The sequence below is a fragment of the Lissotriton helveticus genome, chromosome 6 (assembly GCF_964261635.1).
Source record: "Lissotriton helveticus chromosome 6, aLisHel1.1, whole genome shotgun sequence".
Classification (NCBI taxonomy): domain Eukaryota; kingdom Metazoa; phylum Chordata; class Amphibia; order Caudata; family Salamandridae; genus Lissotriton; species Lissotriton helveticus.
The window spans coordinates 1,496,596,545-1,496,623,644 of NC_136067.1; the positions used below are offsets into that span (position 1 = coordinate 1,496,596,545).

The 27,100-nt window shown below is 51.8% G+C and overlaps 1 protein-coding gene across 2 annotated transcripts in view; it reads left to right on the plus strand.

Annotated features, from left to right (window-relative positions):
• Positions 1-27,100, plus strand: part of USP34 (ubiquitin specific peptidase 34) — a 2,681,755-nt gene that overhangs the window by 2,347,932 nt on the left and 306,723 nt on the right. For both annotated transcript variants that reach the window (XM_078649291.1, XM_078649292.1), the window contains exon 71: positions 7,767-7,874. In XM_078649291.1, the coding sequence (XP_078505417.1) occupies positions 7,767-7,874 (108 nt within the window). The remainder of the gene's footprint in view (positions 1-7,766; positions 7,875-27,100) is intronic.

Consider the following 27,100-nt stretch of genomic DNA (forward strand, 5'->3'; position numbering starts at 1 on the left):
GGTGAACTTGGGGATGCCAGTGGTCTGGACACTTCGCCGGACACTGGCTTTGTCTCACCTCCTACCGTGGCTACGGAGGAGGGGGCAACCTACAATGTGGTGTTGATGAGGGAGGCCAAGGCCTTGGGCCTTGAGCTCCCCATCGCGGCCGTGAGGACTAACCTCCTCACTGAGGTCCTTAAACCGCAGTCAAGCTCGGCCGAGCCTCTCCTGCCGTTTAACAAGGCCTTGACCGACGTTCTTTTGGGCACTTGGTCCAAGCCCGCTACAGGTTCGCCTGTAGATAGGAACGTGGCCAGACGCCACCGCCCAGCTCTGGGGGACCCTTGTTTCCTGTCCACCCACCCCACCCCTGAGAGCCTGGTGATCCAGGCCTCCAATTCCCAGACCGCATTCCCGTCGGCGCCGCCTGACAGGGAATCCAAGAGGTGCGAGCAATACGGCAAGAAGGTATTCTCTTCCCTGAGTCTGGGACTGCGGTCTTCCAACACCGCGTGCCTCTTGGGCCGTTACACCCACTCTCTGTGGGATACGGTCGCGGACGTGCTGCCAGAATGCCCGTTGGAGGTACGGACTAAACTCGGCCAAGCCCTTGTGGAAGGCCGAGATGCGGCACTTTATTCGATCCGGTGTGGACTGGATACCACCGACTCTCTGGGCATAGCGATGGCAACGACGGTGGCGATTCGTCGCCACGCCTGGTTGAGGTCCGCCAACTTCTCGGCTGATGTCCAGAATACACTCATGGACATGCCGTTTGATGGCTGTCGCCTTTTTGGCGACAAGGCAGACCATGCGCTTGAGCGCTTTAAGGACTCCAGGGCTACGGCCAAGTCCTTGGGCCTCTCGGCCTCGCGCCAGCAATCTGCTGACTTTCACTCCTTTCGTGGCCACGGAAGGGGTGTACCCACACGTGCTGCCAGCCACGCTCCGCAGGGTAATACCCAACGCGGTGGAGGCCGTGGAAGGGACAAGGGCGAGGTAAGTCCACACCTTCCCCCGCGGCATCCGCCTCAAAACCCTCCTAGTCCGTCCTTTCAGGCCCATGTGACGCCAGTGGGGGGCAGGGTTCGCCATCACCTCCTCCACTGGCGCACTGTCACGTCGGGGGATCATTTGCGGCTTCTGCAGGAGGAAGTTACGGCCCTCTTGGCCAAGGGGGCCATCGAGCGCGTTCCTGGGCCAGAAGTAGGGTGTGGTTGCTACTCCCACTTCTTTCTGGTACCCAAGAAGGGCAAAGGGGGCCTACGCCCTATCTTGGACCTAAGGAACGTCAACAGCTTCCTCCGGAAGGAGAAGTTCAAAATGCTGACACTGGCTCAGGTCTTAGCTGCCCTGGACCCAGGAGACTGGATGGTAGCGTTGGACTTGCAGGACGCTTATTTCCACATCCCCGTCCTGCCGGCCCACCGGCGCTACCTGCGGTTCACGGTTGGCCACGAGCACTTTCATGTTACCGTGCTCCTCTTCGCCTTACCAGCGCCCCACGGGTGTTCACAAAGGTGATGGCGGTGGTCGCAGCTCATCTGCGCGGGTTAGGGGTTTCAGTCTTCCATTACCTCGACGACTGGTTGTTGAAGGCGGGCTCTCCCCAAACAGTCGTCAGCCACCTCCAGACAACAGCTGACCATCTGCACCAGCTGGGGTTCTCCCTCAATGTGCCGAAGTCACACCTGTGCCCCTCTCAGAAGCTCCTCTTCATCGGAGCGGTTCTCGACTTGGCGCAGTTTCGGGTTTATCCTCCTGAACAGCGGGTCCGGGATATTCAGGCTCTCATTCCTCTCTTTCAGCCTTTATCCCGGGTCTCGGTCAGGTTGACGCTGCGGCTTCTGGGGCTGATGACCTCCTGCATCCTACTGGTGCATCACGCCAGGTGGCGGATGCGGGCTCTGCAGTGGGACCTGAAGTTTCAGTGGGCCCAGCATCAGGGCTGTAGGAGAGTAGGGTCTGCAATCCTATGATCACCCAGATTTTTGCTTTTTGCTTCACTGGTTTACGACTTTCCCTGGCTGTGGGCCTGCTAATCAGACCCACAGCCTAGCTGTTCTCTCTACTCCAAATTGTACCCAGGTACTGAATTGGCACTGGGCCCTCTCAAGTCCCTGTACTCAGGGCTGAGGTGCACCCAGAAGTCTCCCAGGGGCTGCAGCATGTATTATGCCACCCCTGGGCTGACTAACTAAATCAGACACAACTGGCTGCTTGACAGCTGGGGCAAAGTGGTGTAATCACCCTTTGCTTTAGATATAGTATTCCTATATCTAAACCTACATGGGCACACAGATCTCCTATCAGTCACTCCTATGGCAGGCCTTAACAATCCTGAAGGCAGAGTGCTTGGAATCGTGTGAGATAGTGCTCTGGCATGAGCTGAGCCTGTCTGCGGCTTTCGGGATCCATCCCTTAGCCGTTTCCATGATATCGCATACCATATACTCTTAAGTGCATTATAATCCTCGCGGTTATGTGCCAACTCTGGTATCGCTTTATCAAAACATGTCGAGTAAGGTGTCATACGAATTGGAATACTAACCCCTTGCCAATTCTGGCGACGGGGTTAGCATTCCACCCTTCTAGAGGGACACGACATGTGAGCCTTAGCATCCACAAAATGGATGCTGCCACCGAGACACAAGTCTGCCCTCCTGCTGCTGGGAGTCCTCCCAGCCCAGGAGGCAAGGACAAAGGGTTTCCTGCCAGGGGCGGTGCCAGCACCGTCCCAGACAGGATTTTGTGTATCCTAGGTAGGCAGGGCTTTAGAGGAAGGTGACTGCAAGTGGCACCCCGGTGCTCACTGTGCATAGGCCGGCTGGAACCAGTTCCAGGGACACTCCAGCCCCTGATCTGGGGAAAGCCCGCCAAAGGAGAGGGGTGTAACCACCCCCCTCCTAGTCCCACCCATAGGGCAGGACTTAGACGCGTGCCAGCCCCTTTTTGCAGGATAAAGGTAGGAACTGGCCCCCTTCCAAATCAGATCATCTTTGAATCCTGAAACTACTTTCCACGAAAGGAACTCAAGACTTCTTCCCAAGATTCTCCCTTGTGACTAAGGAGTAGTCACCCTGCAGCAGCAGGCACCAACCAAGCATCGCGGTTTGTTGCCAGTCTCTCCTTCGGATCAAGACTGCTCCAGCACGACGAGAACCGGCTTCCCTGGCACCTCTGACCTCAACCTACATCATCAGCCCAGCTGTGATCCGTGGGTGTGACGAGACCTCGAGGGACCGGCCATCTTCAGAACTGCACGACGCTTGTCCAGCACGACCACCGAGTGACCCTCGACCGAGTGCTTTGGGGTAAGAGAAGCCCCGACCCTGAGCAGCTCCAGCACCGAAGTTCAGCCCCCCTGCATCCACGAGATCTGCGTGGGGCCCTTCTGCTCTTTGCTGCCAACCGCGTTGTCCAGGTCGCTTGCCCGTTGGCTAGTGGCCCCCTCACGACGCTCCACGACGACAAACACTGCTGGTCTGGTTGCTCCAGACTAGCCCTTGCTCCCCTCCAAAAGAGGAGCACCCTGGACCCTCCTGGTCCACTCAAGACGCCATTTTAGGTCCACCGCGTGGGCCTTGCATTTGCCAAGACTTCTTGCCCAATCCTGGGTCCAGCGACGTCGACAGCAAGAACCTTCGTGGGACAGCTCGCACCTCCATCCTGGTCGCCGACAACGCCTCCTGGTCCGAGAGACTGCAGAGCCCAGCAGCGCCCACTCACCTGGCTGAGGTGACTTCGTCCGGTGCCATCCTGGTGCCCACTCAAATCACTGGCTAGTGATTCAGAACTTGGTCCCCTCTGCTTACAGGTTTCTTCTTCCCTGATCCAGGCTTGGATCACCACGAACTTCTTCACTGGCCGCCTGCCAGCAACTTCTTTCTTCAGGCTCCTGGATCTTCAACAAGGGTTTCCGACGCAACTTGAACCCTATGCAGCCGCAGCCCCTGGGCTAGGTAAACTGAGTACTCCGGTGCTCCAGCATAGTCCAACACCCTAAGTGTTCGGATCCACTCTTGTTTTCGACCCACCTAGTCGGGTTCGCCCGAGAACAGTAACTTTGTGATTGCTAGTATCTATAGACTTGTTCCCGCATTACGCGTGAGAGTTCCCACTCTGCACACGGCGTCCCTAGGCCTCCTGCTTCTAATCCAAGGGTTCAGCATTGTAGGCCTAGCGTTTCTACAGTCTAGAAAAGTATTACATACCTGCTAGTAACTTCGCATTCCACTTCTTGTGTATATGGTTTTTCGTGCCCCTCGGGCATTTGTGTAAATTGTGCGACTTTCAGTAATTCTTTAAGAGTTTTGTTGTGTGCTTAGCTCCCTGTCTCATAAAGAGCCAGGGTAGTCCTGTTATAAATAAATATACTTTATTTTTGATAACTTGTGTGGTGTCCTTTCACTTGGTGTTCAAGGGGTAATGTGATGGTAAAACAGCTGGCTTAACACGCCCTCTAGAGTCTTAGCCTTAGACTGCTCGTATCCATGCTACTAGGATAGCTGGTCTATAAGGTTGACTTACAACCAATCATCAATAAGGGTTGTTTGGACTGATACATAGTGATCACTAGAATAGTGAGCACTGCATATCAGGCCAACTTCTCACAAGGGCAACCTGCCCGACCACGTCCTGATCTCGGAGGGCACTGCGAGACAACTGCAGTGGTGGCTAACGGACCGCGATTGGGTCAGCGGCAGATCCCTCTCCCTTCCCCACCCGGAGCAAGTAGTCGTGACGGATGCGTCCCTCCAGGGCTGGGGAGGCCACATGGGAGACGCGGAGATCAGAGGCCTCTGGTCTCCGGCGGAGGCCTGGCTCCACATCAACCTTTTGGAGTTGCGGGTGATTCGTCTAGCACTGATTCCTCCCCTCTGTCCGGGGGAGTGTAGTGCAGGTGTTCACGGACAACACCACCGCCATGTGGTACTGCAACAAACAGGGCGGGGTGGGGTCGTGGACCCTTTGCCAGGAGGTTCTGCGCCTCTGGCAGTGGCTGGAACGCCAGGGCGTGACCCTGGTGGCTCAACACCTGGCAGGTTCTCTGAACGCCATGGCGGACGAGCTCAGCCGTCGGTGCATGATGGATCAAGAATGGCGTCTGAACTCTGACGTGGCGCAAGGCCTCTTTCAGCGATGTAGTACGAGAAAAGGGCATCATCCCGCATGATTGTTTCATGCATCAATATGTGCTACACATTTGCTCATCAAGAGCCTCCTGAGGGAATCGGAGCCTGTGTCACCAGAGCAAAGTCGTCTATGTCAGCTTTTGCTTGGAGTATCCCTGTGGTTGTCATCTGTTGGACAGCATCACCGGCGACCCTTCACTTTAGCCAAACGTTATTGTTTTTACTCAGAAGTGAGACGGGATGGACATATTTGCATGTTTAGTGCTGCAAGTTTCCCTTGTATAACCATTCCTCCAGATCCACCTACGGGTTGGGTGCAGCTTTGTAATCTATTCATGGGGTGAGGAATCTGCAGGTAAATAGAGAACCCACCAGAAAAATCATTACCAAAGGTACGTAACTTTTTCTTCTGATGGAGTCTTCTAACCTTAGTATCCTCACATTAGAATATTCTCCAGACTGAATCTGGAGAATTTTCACAGCAATGATGTAATGCACCAAAGGGTGACATTGTGCATCTCCACGCTGATTTTATATCACACTAAAAGTGATAGAGGAGAACCACATATAAGCTCCACGCCTGCTAGCTGACGCCAATTGCTTTCTTTCTGCTCCTTCCCACGCGAATCCTGAGCTCTAGGCGCAAGCATAAGAAAGAAAAGCAGTAACTCAACCCATTCCACCACTCTGATTCCAAACAGAATGAGCAAGGGCTTCTTGACTTGCGCCACTCTTCCTCAAGGTTAGCAGCCACAAAACTGATACTTGAATTTGTCCAGTGCTCCCCAAGTTTCCCAGGCTGTCCTTCTGGCATGCCTTCACCCCACATACAACTAAGATGCTCCAGATGTGTTACTGTTGGCAGGACTTTGCCTGACTACGCCTGACCCCTTGGAACTGCTACAGGCCCTTACCAACTCCAGTACTGACTTTTACTCCAGCTCTGAGAGCTATACGATCCAGGTCACCCAGATGCCGGTAGCAACTCCAACAGCACTGATTGATGACCTGGTCCCAATAACCATGTCGACCCCTAGCTAACAGTCCAAACTTGCTGATGTCATGCTACCAAATTGCAAAATCACTACTGGTTGTCATGTCGCCTCACTCTAAACAAGTTCCTCTACAACAGTGCAACTATCAGCAGAGGCTCCTTTTTCTTTTTCTTTCTGACTCTGATCCTCTGCAAGAACAGGGTGCACCCCAGGATATTGCTGATGGTGTTGAATAGATTTGCTTACTCCCACCTCATTATACTGATGCTGCCTTATAACTAGACATACAAAATGCCAGTGGGCTTGACACCTCACTTGAATCTCACTACATAGGCCACCAACAAATGAAAGCGTCTCATTTGCCCAAGTCTAAGATAAATGTTTTGACAGACCTTTTCTCATCCTGGGCCTGCCATTTTGGATCATTTGCTTCCATTCAACAACACTTTCTTGGATACCTGGATGGCTACCTATTTGAAACCATGTTTTAGTCCTCCCGTTAGCCGCAGTTGGCCAGTCTGCATCAGCCTGCACCCAGTGATCCATATTTTCCATGCACCCCAACCCGAAAAGTTTAATTCCATGGCTTTGACCAGTAAGATGAATCCTAATTCATTCCTGACCACTCTCCGGATAAAAATCCAAAAGAATGGATGGTTCTAGCAAGCAAATGTTTTCTTATGCAAGACTGGCAGGGAGGTCCATAAACGCAGTTCTGTCTGTTGTGCCGATATGCACATGCCCATGGTACATAGCATGATCTATCAGAGGAACAAGTAATGTAACTACTGTAACTTTCTTTCTGGTGGATGTTCTACTTAATTACCTCCCTCCCTTAACTTCCACCTCCCCATTCTGTGGTGCAGCCTCTTTCTAACATCTAAAAGGGTCCCAAGTTAGTGATTAGTACACTATTACCAAAATAGTCTAACACTGTACATCTGAGTGCATAGAAATGGAAAATAAAATAAACGGATGTCAGCAAGCAAGGGTGTCCCAGATATGCCGCTCTGCTCCATCACTTTTGGGGCAATATGGAGCAAGCATGGAGGATCACAATGCCACCTATCGACATGTGGGAGTATTGCTGGAAAATTCTTTAGATCCAGTCTACCATCTGGCAGATATCATAAGGTGAGAATTCTGTGGTTCGTTAGAGTATCCACCATGAACAGTGCTTGTCAAGGTAAGTAAAATTTTCTTTGAGATCAGTGGGATAGTAAACTGTGTTGAAATGCATTACCCCAACACTTTAAAAAGCACACAGTTTCTTGAAATATTTTGCTGTAGCAGTGAAGTAATATGGGGATGATAATCAACATCATTCTTTGTTTCAAAAGGTTTAGGCGCACATAATTCATATGCTCCCCAAACATTTTGTAACCCAACTTTTTTATCTTTTGAAGAGTGTTAACATAATGCTAATCCCTGTTAGAAGTAGTTTTATTGTTAAAGTAATGTTGTTTGAGCATATACTACTGTTGGCAATGGCTGTATAAACGTTTTTGAGATCAGTCTGGGTCATAATCTGTGCAGAAGATTATAGGCACCAATGAAAAAAACAATGACAAAGATAAGTTCCATTTGCATGTTTTCTAAATGAGCAGGACATAAAAAAAAGTGTAGACAAGCATTGTTCTTTCTGTACTTTCAGATGTAAAACAAGCATTGATCCAGTGGCAGGAGAGGATAGAGTTTGCCCATAAGCTCTTAACATTACTAAATTCTTACAGTCCACCAGAGCTGAGAAATGCTTGCATAGGTAAGTATATAATTTTTTATTTTAAACTCAGTTGGATGTGTTTCTGTTCATTATGCAGTTCATGTGCTTTCCAAAATTAATTTTTTAAGTAGGTATTAATTTACCCAGGAAGTACTACTACTATTTAGGAAACTTCTTAAAACTCATTTGTTTCCATAGTAGTGATTAGCTGAGTTTTTCCTTCTGGTCTGTTGCGCCGGGATGCCCCCGGGTAAGCTGAGCGCATTATAAATTTCATATTATTATTATTATTATTATTAAATGCAAACCTAAATTTTGGATGAATACTTAAAACTGCAGAGTCCTCACCTATATTTCCCAGGCGTCAGATCTGGTGCAGCTCTGCTCTGGCTCCCTACCACCTGGAAATGACAGAGCAGAGCTGCATACATGTGCCACCCATGCGTGCTGACATCAGTTCCTTTCTTTCCATGCCTTCTGATGCGGTTACAGGCTTCCCTCTCACTTTTGTTGTGCTCCCAGTGACTTCTGAAAGCAGAAAATCCAGTGTGCTAGTGAAAGATGTCCCTTCCTAAAACTACATGTTTCAAACCATAACACAACTGTAGGAAGCAGATGTTGATCACAGACCTGCGTGAGATGTCTCCTCAGGTGTTTGGGCTCGGGGCATAACTCAGTCATGTGACAAATATGCAGTCATGTACCCGAATGTAATCCAGGACTGGGAACTGAGGCTGTATGTTTCCAAGAAGAAGTAGTAATGAGCCTGGCGTAAGTCTCACTAAGAATCAAGACTGCATACTCGCTCTTGTGAGAGGACAAATTTACGATCAGAGCCCTCCAGTAAGTCGAAGTCCAAAATCTGATAGAGACTACTAGCCGCTAATTCCTTCACGTAGAATTATCCCCAGGCGTGAGACTGGATCCGGAAACTTTTTGCCACAGCATCCCTGCATGCCGAGGGCAGGGCGGCATCACACGACTCAACCCAGGCGTCGTCCGCGTGCGTGACTTCAGCGAGGTCACATAAGCCCCGGCGCGTCTACGTCAGTTTTTTCCTTTTCTTTGTGCAACGCGGATCCGGTCTTTGCTCCGGGCCCGTTTGGGGCCCTTTTTTCTCATCATTGTGTATTCTTTTGGAGGAACAGTGTGCGAATGCCTACATGCTTCAAGACTTGCACGTTGTGTGGGCGTCTTATGTCTGCGACAGACCCTCACCTCATTTGTATGTGGTGTTTAGGGGAAGATCTAAGCACCACTGTTGTGAGGCTTGCCAACAGTTGAACCCAAAGTCGCGGCGGGAGCGCCGGATGAAACTACTCTCGGCGCGTCTCCTCGATCTTCCTCGGCATACTACTTCAGATACGGCCGTGGTCGTCGTCCTCACCCTTCGATGTCGCGAGAGCGTAGCACCCCGGTTGGTAAGTATCGCAGTTTGTCCCCGGGGGCTGGTGTCCGGCCTGCCGGGGGTGTGGGCTCTCTGCAGGTGATGCAGCCCCACGTGTCATCCTATCCACCGTTTTCCGGTGATGGGGCTTTGAGAATCCAGATAGAGACATACGCGGCAGCTTTGCAGACCTCGTTGGCGTCTCCTCCTCTTTCCCCTCCTGGAGCGTCAGCGGATCCCTTGACTTGCGTGGGGCCCTTTGCGGCGGCGGATCCGGCGCTGAATGACTCAGATCCAGTGTAGTGTAGTTCCTATATTCCCAATAGGCTCTGCGCATTGGAATAATATAAACAGCAGTGTAGACGTAGGACTGAGGTCGACTAGGTCTCTACGGACTATATTAGACTTAATTAGTTTTGCCAGCTAGCTCAGAGGTCTCTAGAAACTTTCTCGAATAAACAAGGAGGAGTTTAACTTCCCTGGATAGACAAGAAGGGATTAGCTTCTGACAACCATAAAACATGACAACTTTGCTCCCTCAGAATAAGAGTGTATCTCTAGAGTCGTGTGAAAACAATAGACAGTTATTTTACTCAGTCAATCGTGCATACTAGTTTCACCAGAGTGCAGAGAAATAGAGAGACGTGCGTTTTCAATAAAAGGTTTTATTTATTGAGCAGTCTTCTTTCTCATGCTAGAGAAATGAATTGCCACAATTGCAATACTTAGTATAAAGTAAAGTGCGTACAGTAAAACGAGTATTATGAAATAATACTGTAAAAGCGTTGATATGGTTTCTTAGCCATATGATACTTTAAAATGGATAAAATATATACATACATAAAAACATTGACTAACGTACTCAACTGGTGCTTCTAATCTACGCCTACCCCGGTGTACCTGACCTAAGCCTAATACGTGGGAAGGAGTAAGTAAGTTGCAGTTTAAGTTAAGTTGGGTTTTGCCAAGGAATCTAAATCAAGAATTCTCTTAAGGGTTTAGTCAGCTCCGTACCTGGGTAATAGAAAGCAAGAGGTCTGGTATCTCTCTCTCAGGACTCGATATCCCAGCAACCCACAAGGGCGGCTGGAAACACCGGAGCTGGATTTTCTCGGCTGGAGAAAAAGACAGCGTCTTTATCAGTGCGTCAAAAGGGAGGGGCGGCGTCCAGGGCTCTCGCATCAGCTGGGCTCTCGGGCAAGTAGATAGCCGCTCTGCTCCAAACCACCGTGTGTTTGCTTAAGGCAACGTTGGTATATTTATACCTGAAAGGTGCCGGGTTTGACGTAAGGTTGGACATAAGACGTCAATAAAAGATGTCACTAAGAACTGGCCGTTCTTTCAGTGCTCGCAGGAGTTCTAGGACAAATCAAAACAAAAGCATGGGGAATTCCCAGGTTGCTGGAGGTTTGGTTTGTTTAAAGAACGCGTTGTACTTTCTAGGAGTCATGGGGAGTAGCCTTGCCGTATTTGGACTGCATGGGCTATTACTAAATATGGATATGATTCTTATGCCTTTATAAGGATATTATTTATTATAGCCATATAAGGGCATACATCGGGAATATCGAATTAGGGTCCTAGATAGAAACACAACACCAGGCTTGGAGGATGTGGTGCTGTTGGTGTGCGGCCCCTCGGGGGTTCCTCCTTCAGACCACGGCACCTCTGCCTCACCGCAAACTTCCGTGGGTGTCCCTGTGGTGTCACGGAAGGTCGCCGGGACTCGGGTAGCATCACCAAGCCCCGGTCAGCCCTCTAGGCAGGCTAAAGCCTTGTCAACGGCTGAGCTGACGCCGCCACGGCACCAGCGCCTGCTGCTCCAGGCGGCGCTACAGGGGTCGGTGACCTCTCCTCGTCCCGCTCTGGGTTGAGGTTGGGTGGGGACCTTTCGTCCCTCTCCGGACCCCTCTCGTCCCTCCCCGCAGGCGGCTGCCTCGTCGGAGGTTGAATCGTTCCTGTCGCCGCCACATGGGTCGTCGGGCCACCTCCGCCACATTCTGGTCCGAGGAGGCGGAGGGCTTTGTGTCACTCCCCCGGTCCTTCTCGTTCCTCCACGCAGGTGGTTGCCTCGGCGGAGGTCGAGTCTGCGTTGTTCCGGCTCTGCCCCTTGGCCACTTCGGCTCTTGCTCCATTCCGGTTCCCGGCACAGTGTGACTTGGAGGAGCCCTATCCGGCATCTCCCTCTGTGCCAGATGGTGTCGACGTCCTGCCTCAGGCGATGGACTCTACGGCTCAACACAGAGGTCGTGCCGGGGATTCTTCTTCGGACGCTCCCTCTTCTCCGGAGGCTGGCTGCATATTGGTGACGTCCTCTCCGGAGACTGGCCGCAGTGTGGTTTATTTTTCACTGGCTTCGTCGAAGGGTGGCTCCCCGCCATTTCTGAGGCCGAGGTGTTCGTCGGAGGAGCGGCAGGTCCCCCATTCTTCGGTTCCTTCTGACTTCCAGATCTGAAAGAAACAGGTTAGTGTTAGATTCCTTACCTTAGAATATCCCCAGGCATCCGGAAAGTTTTCGTCAGCAGAACCCCTGCGTGTCGCTAGACGCCGTCTGCAGCTCCGGGTCAGTCGTCGGCATCGTGATTGCTGGGATGACTGTAGGAGAGTAGGGTCTGCAATCCTATGATCACCCAGATTTTTGCTTTTTGCTTCACTGGTTTACGACTTTCCCTGGCTGTGGGCCTGCTAATCAGACCCACAGCCTAGCTGTTCTCTCTACTCCAAATTGTACCCAGGTACTGAATTGGCACTAGGCCCTCTCTTGTGTCAGGGGCTGCAGCATGTATTATGCCACCCCTGGGTTGACTAACTAAACCAGACACAACTGGCTGCTTGACAGCTGGGGCAAGGTGGTGTAATCACCCTTTGCTGTAGATATAGTATTCCTATATCTAAACCTAAAATGGACACATATATTCCTATCAGTCACTCCTATGGCAGGCCTTAACAATCCTGAAGGCAGAGTGTGTGGAATAATGTGAAATGGTGCTCTGGCATGAGCTGAGCCCGTTTGCAGCTTGCGGAACCAAGTCCTAATAGCTGTTCCATGATAACGCTATACCATATACTCTTAAGTGCATTATGTACCTCGCGGTCATATGCTAACTTTGGTATAACATTATCAAAACATGTCGAGTAAGGTGTCATACGAATTGGAATACTAACCCCTCGCCAATTCTGGCGACGGGGTTAGCATTCCACCCTTCTAGAGGGACACGACATGTTGGTAACCTGTAACCCTGGTTAAAGTCAGACATAGCCTCAGCTCCCCAAGATGGATGCTGCCACCGAGACACAAGTCTGCCCTCCTGCTGCTGGGAGTCCTCCCAGCGCAGGAGGCAAGGACAAAGGGTTTCCTGCCAGGGGCGGTGCCAGCACCGTCCCAGACAGGATTTTGTGTATCCTAGGTAGGCAGGGCTTTAGAGGAAGGTGACTGCAAGTGGCACCCCGGTGCTCACTATGCATAGGCCGGCTTGAACCAGTTCCAGGGGCACTCCAGCCCCTGATCTGGGGAAAAGCCCGGCAAAGGAGAGGGGTGTAACCACCCCCCTCCTAGTCCCACCCATAGGGCAGGACTTAGTCGCGTGCCAGCCCCCTTTTGCAGGATAAAGGTAGGAGCAGGCCCCCTTCCAAATTAGATCATCTTTGAATCCTGAACCGACTTTCCACGAAAGGAACTCAAGACTCTTCTCAAGATTTCTCCCTTGTGACTAAGGAGTAGTCACCCTGCAGCAGCAGGCACCATCCAAGCATCGCGGTCTGCTGTAAGTCTCTCCTCCGGATCAAGACTGCCCAGCTCGACGAGAACCGGCTTCCCTGGCACCTCTGACCTCTACCTGCATCTTCAGCCCAGCTGAGACCCGTGGGTGTGACGAGACCTCGAGGGACCGGCCATCTTCAAGACTGCACGACGCTTGCCCAGCACGACTCCCGAGTGACCCTCGACCGAGTGCTTTGGGGTAAGAGAAGCCCCAACCCTGAGCAGCTCCAGCACCGAAGTTCAGCCCCCTTGCATCCACGAGATCTGCGTGGGGCCCTTCTGCTCTTTGCTGCTCACCGCGTTGTCCAGGTCGCTTGCCCGTTGGCTAGTGGCCCTCTGACGACGAATTTCGACGACAAACACCACTGGTCTGGTTGCTCCAGACTGGCCCTTGCTCCCCTCCAACAGAGGAGCACCCTGGACCCTCCTGGTCCACTCCAGACGCCATTTTAAGTCCACCGCGTGGACTTGCATTTGCCAAGACTTGTTGCCCCAATCCTGGGTCCAGCGACGTCGACAGCAGATATCTTCGTGGGACAGCTCGCACCTCCATCCTGGTCGCCGACAACGCCTCCTGGTCCGGGAGACTGCAGAGCCCAGCAGCGCCCACTCACCTGGTTGAGGTGACTTCGTCCGGTGCCCCTCTGGTGCCCACCTAAATCACTGGCTAGTGATTCAGAACTTGGTACCCTCTGCTTACAGGTCTTCCTCTTCCCCGATCCAGGCTTGGATCCCCACGAACTTCTTCACTGGTCGCCTGCCAGCAACTTCTTCCTTCAGGCTCCTGGTTCATCAACGAAGAAATCCGACGACATTTGAACCCTATGCAGCCGCAGCCCCTGGGCTAGGTAAACCGAGTACTCCGGTGCTCCAACGTAGACCAACTCTCTAAGTGTCTAGATCCACTTTCGTTTTTGACCTACCTAGTCGGGTTCGCCCGAAAACACTAACTTTGCTTTTACTAGCCTCCATAGACTTTTTCCCGCCTTACGCGTGAGAGTTCCCACTCTGCACACGACGTCCCTAGGCCTCCTGCTTGCAATCTAAAGGTTCAGTAGTCCAGTCCTAGCGATTCTAAAGCCTATGAGAATTGTTACTTACCTGCTAGTATTTCGCATTCCACTTGTATAGTATATGGTTTTTTCGTGCCCCTCGGGCATTTGTGTAAATTGTGCGACTTTAAGTATTTCTTTAAGAGTTTTGTTGTGTGCTTAGCTCCCTGTCTCATAAAGAGCCAGGGTAGTCTTGTTATAAATAAATATACTTTATTTTTCATAACAACTTGTGTGGTGTCCTTTCACTTGGTGTTCAAGGGGTATATGTGATGGTAAAACAGCTGGCTTAACACGCCCTCTAGAGTTTAGCCTAAAGACTGCACGTGTCCATGCTACTAGGATAGCTGGTCTATCAGGTTGACTTACAACCAAACATCAATAAGGGTTGTTTGGACTGATACATAGTGTTCACTAGAATAGTGAGCACTGCATATCAGGCCAACTTCTCACATTGGTGAGCAGCGGTTGGGATTTGAGCTTGCTGTTGTTTTACCACACGTATCCTAAGAATATCATTTGAAAGATCACATAAGTACTAAGGTACATATAACTTAACTTAGAATACTCTGAGTTCTACTGAACCAGCTGTTGTAGCTCCTAGGGCCTAGCACACCCTAAACTACAACTCTAGCAAGGGATCAGTAGGTAAACAAATAGTGTAGGTAAGTGCACCACTTACACCTCACTAGAAAAGCATGTCTACCCATGGAGAGTCTACTGAGACTCCCCTTGTGGCTATTGACCCTCCACAGGTCAAATCAAGATATGCAGCTCTCAGTTTCCAGGAGATGAGACAAATGTGTACCTCCAGGAAACTGAAACAGGGGTCTAACCCCACCATTCCCTTTCTGATAGGTCTCTTAGAGACATATGATGCTAGGAAAGCCTCTCATGTAGATGGGAATATGCCAGCCTTAGAGGGTACCAGTGGTGATCCAGACCTCCTTGTCACTGAAAATGCAGTTGAGGAGGAGGATCAAGAGGAACTCTCTGGGGATGAGGCAGACAAGAGGTCTGAGTTAGTCAGCAGACGTACTAGGGCCAACTTAGACCTATTTAGGGAAGGAGCTGGGGGACCCCCAGTGCTGACCCTAATGAGGCCTAACCTTGGAGTTAGAAGAGATAGGTCTCACTCTAGGGACTCCAATAGATCTCTGCACTCTAATGCCTCTTCTCCGAGGAGAAGGAATTCTCCCCAGAGGAGATTGACTTCCCCTCAGAGAATAGAGCATGAAGCAAGGATGAGACAGGCTAATCTGAGGATTGAAAGGGAAGAACTTGCCCTGGCCAAAGAGAAGCTTGCATTTGCTAGAGAGCAGCAGTTCAGTGGGTTAGTCCCCACTGGTGGCAGCAATCTCCCAAGAGATAAAGAAAGGGGTTTAGATACTAAGCACCTGAGTAAGATAGTGCCCCCCTTTAAACAAGGGGATGACATCCACAAGTGGATGGCTGCTTTGGAGAGGGCCTGCACTGTCCAGTGCAACCCCCAAAGTCAGTGGGCAGCTATACTGTGGCTCTCCTTTGAAGGCAAAGGTAGAGATAAGCTCCTCACTACTAGAGTTGAGGATGCTAACAATTACCAAGTCCTGAAAAATACACTGGTTGATGGGTTTGGCTTAACCACTGAGCAGTACAGGTTGCTGTTCAGGGATACCCAGAAAATTCAGTCTCAGGATTGGTCTGACTTTGTGGATTGTGCCACTAAGGCTTGGGAAGGCTGGTTGCTGGGCAGTAAGGTTACTGATTATACAGGGTTGTACAATCTGATCATGAGAGAGCAGATTTTAAATCACTGTCAGAACCAGTTGTTGCATCAGCACCTTGTGGACTCAGATCTGACCTCTCCCCAAGAATTGGGAAAGAAGGCAGACAGATGGGTCAGAACAAGGGTCAAGCAGAACCAGACTCAGAACCAAGGTGGTCAGAAGAAAGCAGACCAAAAGGGTAATAACAAGAGTGAACAAAATGACCAGAAGTCTTCAACAGGTCCCCAACAAACCAAAGAGGGTGGGGGTCAGGCTTCCCAGAAGAAGAAGACTCAAGAAGGCCAGTCAAAAAGGTGGTGCCAGTACTGTAAAAGTAAGTCTCACTGGTTTAGTGAGTGCACCAAAAGAGGAGGGCAAACTCCTACCACTACAGCCCCTAAGGCAACTGCACCCCCTAGTACAGTCAGTAGTGGTAGTGCACCTCCCAAGGGAATAGTTGGGTTAACCTTGGGAACTGAGGGGACTGACAACTTAGTTGGCACACTCACTCAGGCTGTCCTTGTCTGTACAGGGGATATGGATATGTCCCCTGATGTCAGTCCCAATACTTTGGGCAAATACAGGCAGACACCTTTGATAAATGGCTAAATGGCTCAGGCCTAAAGGGACACTTGTGCCAGTGTCACCATGGTGACACCTAACTTTGTGGACCCTGGACAGATCATGCCAGGTACAGATTTCCTGGTGACCAATGCCAGCAACGTCACTACCAGTCATAGTATGGCGATTGTTGCTTTCTCCTGGGGAGGGGTAAGTGGCCAAAAGAAAGTTTTGGTTAGTTCAGACCTCCCAGTGGATTGTTTGTTGGGCAATGATTTGGAGTCATCACTATGGTCAGACGTGGAGCAGAGGACTCACATGGAAATGTTAGGCTTGCCAGCACATGTGCTTGCTGTGACTAGGTCACAGGCCAGAAGATGCCCCACTGAACAGGTGCTGGATCCTGGAACAATGGACCAGACACCTTCCAAGAAGAAGAGCAGTAGGGTTAAGGCATTGCCTTCCCCCTTGCCCCAGGTTGAGGATCAAGTCTCTGAGGAGGCTGACCTGAAAGAGCTGAGGGAAACTGAGCCTAAAGAGCTTGAACTTGATCAAGTTGAGTTTCTGGGCTCAGGGGGACCCTCCAGAGAAGACCTGGGGAAGGCACAGTTAGACTGCCCTTCCCTTGAACCCCTCAGACAGCAGGCTGCTGCTGAGGCTGCAGGGAACGCCACAGGTGCCCACAGGGTATACTGGGAAGATGGACTCCTGTACTCTGAGTCAAGAGACCCCAAGCCTGGTGCAACCAGGAGGCTGGTCATCCCCTTGTCTCAGAGGGGTTTCCTTCTCACCTTGGCCCATGAGATTCCCCTTGCAGGTCACTTAGGCCAGACAAAGACTTGGGACAGACTTGTCTCACACTTTCACTGGCCTCACATGAATGAGAATACCAAGGAGTTTTATCGCTCCTGTGTCACTTGCCAAGCCAGTGGTAAGTCAGGTGGCACAACAAAGGCCCCCCTCATACCACTACCTGTGGTGGGTGTTCCCTTTGAAAGAGTGGGGATTGACATTGTTGGTCCAATGGAACCCTAGACAGCATGAGGGCACAAGTTTATACTGGTGGTGGTGGACCATGCCACCAGGTATCCTGAAGCTATTCTACTTAAGACCACTACAGCACCTGTAGTGGCAAGAGCCCTAGTTGGAGTGTGCTCCAGAGTGGGCTTCCCTAAGGAGGTTGTTTCTGACAGAGGTGCAAACTTCATGTCAGGATATCTGACTGCAATGTGGAAGGAATGTGGTGTCAACTACAAGTTCACCACACCCTATCATCCACAGTGCAATGGGCTTGTTGAAAGATTCAACAGGACCCTCAAAGGGATGATTCATGGACTACCTGAAAATCTCAGGCGTAGATGGGATGTCCTGATACCCTGCCTCTTGTTTGCTTACAGAGAGGTCCCACAGAAGGGGGTTGGCTACAGCCCTTTTGAACTTCTGTATGGGCATCCTGTAAGAGGACCCCTGTGTTTGGTGAAGGAAGGATGGGAGAGACCTCTCAAAAAGCCTGCAACCAACATAGTGGACTATGTACTTGGTCTCCGCTCCAGGATGGCTGAATACATGGAGAAGGCATCTAAAAACCTTGAGGCCAGCCAAGAACTCCAAAAAGCTTGGCATGACCAGAAGGCTGTCCTGACTGTGTACGAGCCTGGACAGAAAGTGTGGGTGCTGGAGCCAGTGGCCCCAGCAGCACTCAAAGACAAATGGTCTGGGCCCCACACCATCATTGAGCAAAAGGGAGAGGTCACCTACCTGGTGGACCTTGGAACTCCCTGGAGCCCCCTCAGGGTGCTCCATGTGAACAGGCTCAAGGCATATGTCGACAGGAAGGACATGAGCTTGCTCGTGGCCACAGATGAGGGACAGGAGGAAGAGAGTGACCCTCTCCCAGACCTGCTCACTCAGAATCCTGATGATGGATCAGTAGATGGTGTTGTCTTTTGTGGCAGCCTCTCTGAACATCAGCAACAGGATTGTAGACAAGTTCTGCAATCCTTTAGACATATGTTCTCTCTGACCCCCAGCCAAACTGATTGGTGTACCCATGAAGTTGATACTGGTGACAGTCTGCCTGTCAAGAGTAAAATCTACAGACAGCCTGATCATGTCAGAGACTGCATCAAGACAGAAGTGCAGAAAATGTTGGAGCTGGGAGTCATTGAGCCCTCAGATAGCCCTTGGGCTAGCCCAGTAGTTCTAGTGCCAAAGCCTCACACCCAGGTTGGTAAGAAAGAGATGAGGTTTTGCGTAGACTACAGAGGACTCAATGCAGTCACTAAGACTGATGCCCACCCAATACCAAGAGCAGATGAACTTATAGATAGATTGGCTTCTGCCAACTACTTAAGTACATTTGACCTGACAGCTGGGTATTGGCAAATCAGGTTAGCTGAGGAGGCCAAGCCCAAGACAGCATTTTCTACCCCTGGTGGGCATTATCAATTTGTGGTAATGCCCTTTGGTTTGAAAAATGCACCTGCCACCTTCCAAAGGCTGGTGAATCAAGTTCTCACTGGGTTGGATGACTTCTGTGCAGCATATCTTGATGATATAGCTGTCTTTAGTTCCACCTGGGAGGATCACCTGGTCCACCTGAGGAAAGTGTTAGAGGCCCTGCAGAAGGCAGGTCTCACTATCAAGGCCACTAAGTGCCAGATAGGGCAGACACAGGTTGTATACCTGGGCCACCTTGTAGGTGGAGGCCAGGTTCAACCCTTGGAGAGCAAGATACAGGCCATCAAGGACTGGGCTCCTCCAACCACCCAGACTCAGGTTCGAGCTTTCTTGGGCCTGACTGGTTACTATAGGAAATTTGTCAAGAATTATGGGTCCATTGTGACTCCATTTAATGACCTGACAAGTAAAAAGATGCCAAAGAAAGTTCAGTGGACAGCAAGCTGTCAGAAAGCATTCAATGACCTAAAGCAGGCTGTAGGAGAGTAGGGTCTGCAATCCTATGATCACCCAGATTTTTGCTTTTTGCTGCACTGGTTTACGACTTTCCCTGGCTGTGGGCCTGCTAATCAGACCCACAGCCTAGCTGTTCTCTCTATCCAAATTGTACTCAGGTACTGAATTGGCACTGGGCCCTCTCCAAGTCCCTGTACCCAGGGCTGAGGTGTACCCAGAAGTCTCCCAGGGGCTGAAGCATGTATTATGCCACCCCTGGGCTGACTAACTAAACTGACACAACTGGCTGCACGACAGCTGGGGCAAGGTGGTGTACTCACCCTTTGCTTTAGATATAGTATACCTATATCTAACCCTAAAATGGACACACAGATCTCCTATCAGTCACTCCTATGGCAGGCCTTAACAATCCTGAAGGCAGAGTGCTTGGAATCGTGTGAGATGGTGCTCTGGCATGAGCTGAGCCTGTCTGCGGCTTTCGGGATCCATCCCTTAGCCGTTTCCATGATATCGCATACCATATACTCTTAAGTGCATTATAATCCTCGCGGTTATATGCCAACTCTGGTATCGCTTTATCAAAACATGTCGAGTAAGGTGTCATACGAATTGGAATACTAACCCCTCGCCAATTCTGGCGACGGGGTTAGCATTCCACCCTTCTAGAGGGACACGACATGTATGTAACCCCTAACCCCGGTTAAAGTCAAACAGAGCCTCAGCTCCACAAAATGGATGCTGCCACCGAGACACAAGTCTGCCCTCCTGCTGCTGGGAGTCCTCCCAGAGCAGGAGATAAGGACAAAGGGTTTCCTGCCAGGGGCGGTGCCAGCACCGTCCCAGACAGGGTTTTGTGTATTGTAGGTAGGCAGGGCTTTAGAGGAAGGTGACTGCACGTGGCACCCCGGTGCTCACTGTGCATAGGCTGGCTGGAACCAGTTCCAGGGTCACTCCAGACCCTGTGCTGGGGAAAAGCCCGCCAAGGAAGTGGGTGTAACCACCCCCCTCCTAGTCCCACCCCTAGGGCAGGACTTAGTCGCGTGCCAGCCCCTTTTTACAGGATAAAGGTAGGAACTGGCCCCCTTCCAAATCAGATCATCTTTGAATCCTGAAACTACTTTCCACGAAAGGAGCTCAAGACTTCTTCCTAAGATTTCTCCCTTGTGACTAAGGAGTAGTCACCCTGCATCCGCAGGCACCATCTTAAGAACACTGCGGTCTGCTGCAAGTCTCTCCTCCGGATCAAGACTGCCCAGCTCGACGAGAACCGGCTTCCCTGGCACCTCTGACCTCTACCTACATCATCAGTCACGCTGAGATTCGTGGGTGTGACGAGACCTCGAGGGACCGGCCATCTTCAAGACTGCACGATTTCTTTCCAGCAAGCCCGCCGAGTAATTTCCTGGTGAGTGCTTTGGGGTCCGAGAAGCCCCGACCCTGAGCAGCTCCAGCACCGAAGTGCAGCCTCCCAGCATCTCCACGATCTGCGTGGGGCCCTTCTGCTTTTTGCTGCTCACCGCGTTGTTTGGCTACTAGCCCGCTGGCTTGTGGCCTTCTGAACGACGCCCGACGACATTTCTGCTGCTGGTCTGGTTGCTCCAGGCTGGCCCTTGCTCCCTTCCAAAAGAGGAGCACCCCGGACCCTCCTGGTCCACTCAAGACGCCATTTTGAGTCCACCGCGTGGGCTTGAATTAGCCGAGGCTTGTTGCCCAATCCTGGGTAACTTCGACGCCGACAGCTTCATCCATCGTGGGACAGCTCGCCTCTCCATCCTGGTCGCCGACAACGCCTCCTGGTCCGTGAGATCTGCAGAGCCAGTGTCGCCCACTCACCTAGTCGAGGTGACTTCCCCCGGTGCCCTCCTGGTGCCCACTTAATCACTGGCTAGTGATTCAAGAACTTGGTCCCCTCTGCTTTCAGGTTTTCTTCTTCCTTGATCCAGGCTTGGATCCATCGAACTTTTCTTCACTGGTCGCCTGCCAGCAACTTCCTTCTTCCAGGCTCCTGGTCCGGCACGAGATTCCCGACGTCTTTTCAGACCTATGCAGCTGCAGCCCCTGGGCTAGGTAACTTCGGCACTTCGGTGTCCCAGCATAGCCTCACTATCCTAGGGTCAGGATCCACTGTCGTTTTCTTCCCACCAGGTCGGGTTCGCCCGTGAACACTAACTTTGCCTTTACTAGCTCCCATAGACTTTGTCCCGCATCCCGCGTGAGAGTGCACACTCTGCACCCGAGTCCCCTAGGTCTCCTAGAAGTAATCTAACGATTCCCTAGTCAAGTCCTAGCGATTCCAAAGCCTATTAGTACTGTACTTACCTGCTAGTAATTTCGCATTCCACTTTTTAAGTATATGGTTTTTCGTGCCCCTCGGGCATTTGTGTATAACGTGCTAACTTAAGTATTTTCATAAGAGTTTTTGTTGTGTGCTTAGCACCCTGTCCTCATAAAGAGTACAGGGTTGTTGTGATTCTAATAAATACACTGTTTATTTTCATAACACTTGTGTGGTGTCCTTTCACTGGGTGTTCAAGGGGTACTGTGATGGTAAAACAGCTGGCTTAACACGCCCTCTAGAGTCTTAGCCTTAGACTGCTCGTATCCATGCTACTAGGATAGCTGGTCTATAAGGTTGACTTACAACCAATCATCAATAAGGGTTGTTTGGACAGATATATAGTGATCACTAGAATAGTGAACACTGCACATCAGGCCAACTTCCCACACAGGCCATGTGCACAGCACCTATCCTAAAGAGTCCAGACTACTCCCAGACCTTCATTGTCCAAACAGATGCTTCTGAGTTGGGTGTGGGAGCTGTTTTATCTCAGCTGAATTTTGATGGTAACGACCAGCCCATTGCTTTTATTAGCAGAAGGCTGACCCCCAGAGAGAAAAATTGGTCAGCTATTGAGAGGGAGGCCTTTGCTGTGGTGTGGGCCCTGAAAAAGTTGAGGTCATACTTGTTTGGCACTCACTTTAAGATTCAGACCGACCATAAGCCCCTCTTATGGCTAAATCAGATGAAGGGTGAAAACCCCAAACTACTTAGGTGGTCCATTTCCCTACAGGGGATGGATTTTACAGTGGAGCATAGACCTGAAACTGATCATGGCAATGCTGATGGGCTCTCCAGGTATTTCCACTTAGAGCAAGAAGACTCACCTGGTCAAGGTTAGCTTATTGTCCCAAAGTTTGGGGGGGGGTCATGTAGGAGAGTAGGGTCTGCAATCCTATGATCACCCAGATTTTTGCTTCACTGGTTTACGACTTTCCCTGGCTGTGGGCCTGCTAATCAGACCCACAGCCTAGCTGTTCTCTCTACTCCAAATTGTACCCAGGTACTGAATTGGCACTGGGCCCTCTCTTGTGTCCCTGTAACCAGGGCAGAGGTGTACCCAGAAGTCTCCCAGGGGCTGCAGCATGTATTATGCCACCCCTGGGTTGACTAACTAAACCAGACACAACTGGCTGCTTGACAGCTGGGGCAAGGTGGTGTAATCACCCTTCGCTGTAGATATAGTATTCCTATATCTAAACCTAAAATGGACACATATATTCCTATCAGTCACTCCTATGGCAGGCCTTAACAATCCTGAAGGCAGAGTGCGTGGAATAATGTGAAATGGTGCTCTGGCATGAGCTGAGCCCGTTTGCAGCTTGCGGAACCAAGTCCTAATAGCTGTTCCATGATAACGCTATACCATATACTCTTAAGTGCATTATGTACCTCGCGGTCATATGCTAACTTTGGTATAACATTATCAAAACATGTCGAGTAAGGTGTCATACGAATTGGAATACTAACCCCTCGCCAATTCTGGCGACGGGGTTAGCATTCCACCCTTCTAGAGGGACACGACATGTTGGTAACCTGTAACCCCGGTTAAAGTCAGACATAGCCTCAGCTCCCCAAGATGGATGCTGCCACCGAGACACAAGTCTGCCCTCCTGCTGCTGGGAGTCCTCCCAGCGCAGGAGGCAAGGACAAAGGGTTTCCTGCCAGGGGCGGTGCCAGCACCGTCCCAGACAGGATTTTGTGTATCCTAGGTAGTCAGGGCTTTAGAGGAAGGTGACTGCAAGTGGCACCCCGGTGCTCACTATGCATAGGCCGGCTTGAACCAGTTCCAGGGGCACTCCAGCCCCTGATCTGGGGAAAAGCCCGGCAAAGGAGAGGGGTGTAACCACCCCCCTCCTAGTCCCACCCATAGGGCAGGACTTAGTCGCGTGCCAGCCCCCTTTTGCAGGATAAAGGTAGGAGCAGGCCCCCTTCCAAATTAGATCATCTTTGAATCCTGAACCGACTTTCCACGAAAGGAACTCAAGACTCTTCTCAAGATTTCTCCCTTGTGACTAAGGAGTAGTCACCATGCAGCAGCAGGCACCATCCAAGCATCGCGGTCTGCTGTAAGTCTCTCCTCCGGATCAAGACTGCCCAGCTCGACGAGAACCGGCTTCCCTGGCACCTCTGACCTCTACCTGCATCTTCAGCCCAGCTGAGACCCGTGGGTGTGACGAGACCTCGAGGGACCGGCCATCTTCAAGACTGCACGACACTTGCCCAGCACGACTCCCGAGTGACCCTCGACCGAGTGCTTTGGGGTAAGAGAAGCCCCAACCCTGAGCAGCTCCAGCACCGAAGTTCAGCCCCCTTGCATCCACGAGATCTGCGTGGGGCCCTTCTGCTCTTTGCTGCTCACCGCGTTGTCCAGGTCGCTTGCCCGTTGGCTAGTGGCCCTCTGACGACGAATTTCGACGACAAACACCGCTGGTCTGGTTGCTCCAGACTGGCCCTTGCTCCCCTCCAACAGAGGAGCACCCTGGACCCTCCTGGTCCACTCCAGATGCCATTTTAAGTCCACCGCGTGGGCTTGCATTTGCCAAGACTTGTTGCCCCAATCCTGGGTCCAGCGACGTCGACAGCAGATATCTTCGTGGGACAGCTCGCACCTTCATCCTGGTCGCCGACAACGCCTCCTGGTCCGGGAGACTGCAGAGCCCAGCAGCGCCCACTCACCTGGTTGAGGTGACTTCGTCCGGTGCCACTCTGGTGCCCACCTAAATCACTGGCTAGTGATTCAGAACTTGGTCCCCTCTGCTTACAGGTCTTCCTCTTTCCCGATCCAGGCTTGGATCCCCACGAACTTCTTCACTGGTCGCCTGCCAGCAACTTCTTCCTTCAGGCTCCTGGTTCATCAACGAAGAAATCCGACGACATTTGAACCCTATGCAGCCGCAGCCCCTGGGCTAGGTAAACCGAGTACTCCGGTGCTCCAGCGTAGACCAACTCTCTAAGTGTCTAGATCCACTTTCGTTTTTGACCTACCTAGTCGGGTTCGCCCGAAAACACTAACTTTGCTTTTACTAGCCTCCATAGACTTTTTCCCGCCTTACGCGTGAGAGTTCCCACTCTGCACACGACGTCCCTAGGCCTCCTGCTTGCAATCTAAAGGTTCAGTAGTCCAGTCCTAGCGATTCTAAAGCCTATGAGAATTGTTACTTACCTGCTAGTATTTCGCATTCCACTTGTATACTATATGGTTTTTTCGTGCCCCTTGGACTTTTGTGTAAATTGTGCGACTTTAAGTATTTCTTTAAGAGTTTTGTTGTGTGCTTAGCTCCCTGTCTCATAAAGAGCCAGGGTAGTCTTGTTATAAATAAATATACTTTATTTTTCATAACAACTTGTGTGGTGTCCTTTCACTTGGTGTTCAAGGGGTATATGTGATGGTAAAACAGCTGGCTTAACACGCCCTCTAGAGTTTAGCCTAAAGATTGCACGTGTCCATGCTACTAGGATAGCTGGTCTATCAGGTTGACTTACAACCAAACATCAATAAGGGTTGTTTGGACTGAAACATAGTGTTCACTAGAATAGTGAGCACTGCATATCAGGCCAACTTTTCACAATGACGTCGTCGGAGTACTTAGACGCCGCCCTCGCGCGGTGACGTCAGTTCTTCTTTTTTCCAAGCCAGCAAGCGCAGATCCGGGAAGAGCAGTACTTCAGTCAATTTTTGACTAACTTTTTGATCTCTTTTGATCACTTTTCGAGTTGACCTTCGACTTGCGGTGCCGCTAGGGATGCCTGGTTTTAAACCTTGCGAGGACTGTCACCGCCTGATGTCGGTGACAGACCCCCACCGTCGGTGCCTTTATTGCCTCGGGGACGACCATGATGACAAGTCGTGCCCCGACTACCGGCCTTGACCTTGAAGGCTAGACGGGAGCGGTCCCATAAGCTGCTCGAGGTCTGGCAGTTGGCTCAGCGCCGCTCGAAGTCCTGGTCGAGGAGGATGTCGAGGGGACCGGTCGCGGAGCCGCAGTCATCGCCGCTCGATGAGCCTCCACCACTCGTCGGGCTCCAAGTCCTCAGGTAAGTCGAGGCATTCGAAAAAGAAGTCGAAGAGGCCTCATCGCTCTTCCGACTCCCCCCGACGCTCGCGCGATGCGGCCGGGGGTTCAGGCGACACAGTTGGATCAGCAGGTGCTGCATCCAGCTCCATACCTGCCGGTCCCTGGGCTGCACGCGACACTGGAGGAGGTCAGCGCCTTCCTCGCGGCCATGAGATCACGCTTCCCTCCGTTGGAACCTACTGCGGCGCATTTGGGCCACACGGGTCCGACTGGGAGCCCTAGCCGGCCGGCGGCTCCGGCCCCGGTGCTGTCGGGTGCTTCGGCCCGGCGCCGTCGGGTGCTTCGACCCCGGTACTGTCGACGACTCCGGTCCCGACGCTGCAGGGCCCTGCAGGATCCAGGCCTGGATCCGGGCCATCGCCAGTCGACCTTACGACTCCTCCGCTGGCGCCAACCCCAAGGGTATTGCTCCCGGCGCCTTCTCCGGACTACGTCGACCCCAGTTTCAGCCCCAGTCTGGGTCCGGCGTCAGACCGGTACCGCGCTGCGCCGTCTGCGACGCCGGTGGGTGACGCCTTCACCTTCGATCCGGCTCCATCATTTTTACCTGATTATCAGGAGATGGATGACGAGGGGTCTGAGGACCCTCTGGCACTGGAGTGCCAGTTGAGTCAGGACTGGGCAGAAGAGCTAAGGGAGGCCAGTGGTCTGGACTCTTCGTCTGACACTGGACTCGTCTCTCCTCCCTCCGTGGCTTCGGAGGAAGGGGCTGCTTACAGCGTGGTGTTGAACAGGGCCGCCAAGGCCTTGGCTCTTGAACTCCCTGTCTCACTGAGGTGTTCAAACCGCAGGCAAGCTTCTCGGAGCCTCTACTGCCGTTAATGAAGCCCTCACTAACGTTCTGCTGGGCAACTGTCCAAGCCCTCCACAGGCCTCCCTGTGGATCGGAACGTGGCCCGACGCCACCGCCCGGCTCCGGGCGACCCAAGCTTTCTGTCCGTGCACCACACCCCCGAGAGCCTGGTGATCCAGGCCTCTACTTCCCAGACCGCATTCCTGACCGCTCCTCCAGATCGGGAGTCCAAAAGGTTTGTTCAGTTTGGGGCCGGGATCTGTCAACACTGCCTGCCTTTTGGGCTGTTACACCCACTCTCTGTGGGATACGGTTGCGGACGTGCTGCCACAGTGTCCGGAGGAGACCCGGGCAAAACTTGCCCTGGCGGAAGGGCTGGATGCAGCACGGTACTCAATTAGATGTGGACTTGACACCACGGACTCGCTGGGTAGAGCGATTGCAACGACGGTGGCAGTTCGCCGCCACGCCTGGGTGAGGTCCGCCAACTTTTCAGGGGATGTCCAGGCCACGCTCATGGACATGCCCTTCGATGGCCGTCGCCTTTTTGGCGACAAAGCTGATAGTACGCCGGAACGTTTCAAGGACTCCAGGGCTACGGCCAAGTCATTGGGCCTAGGCCAGCGCCAGC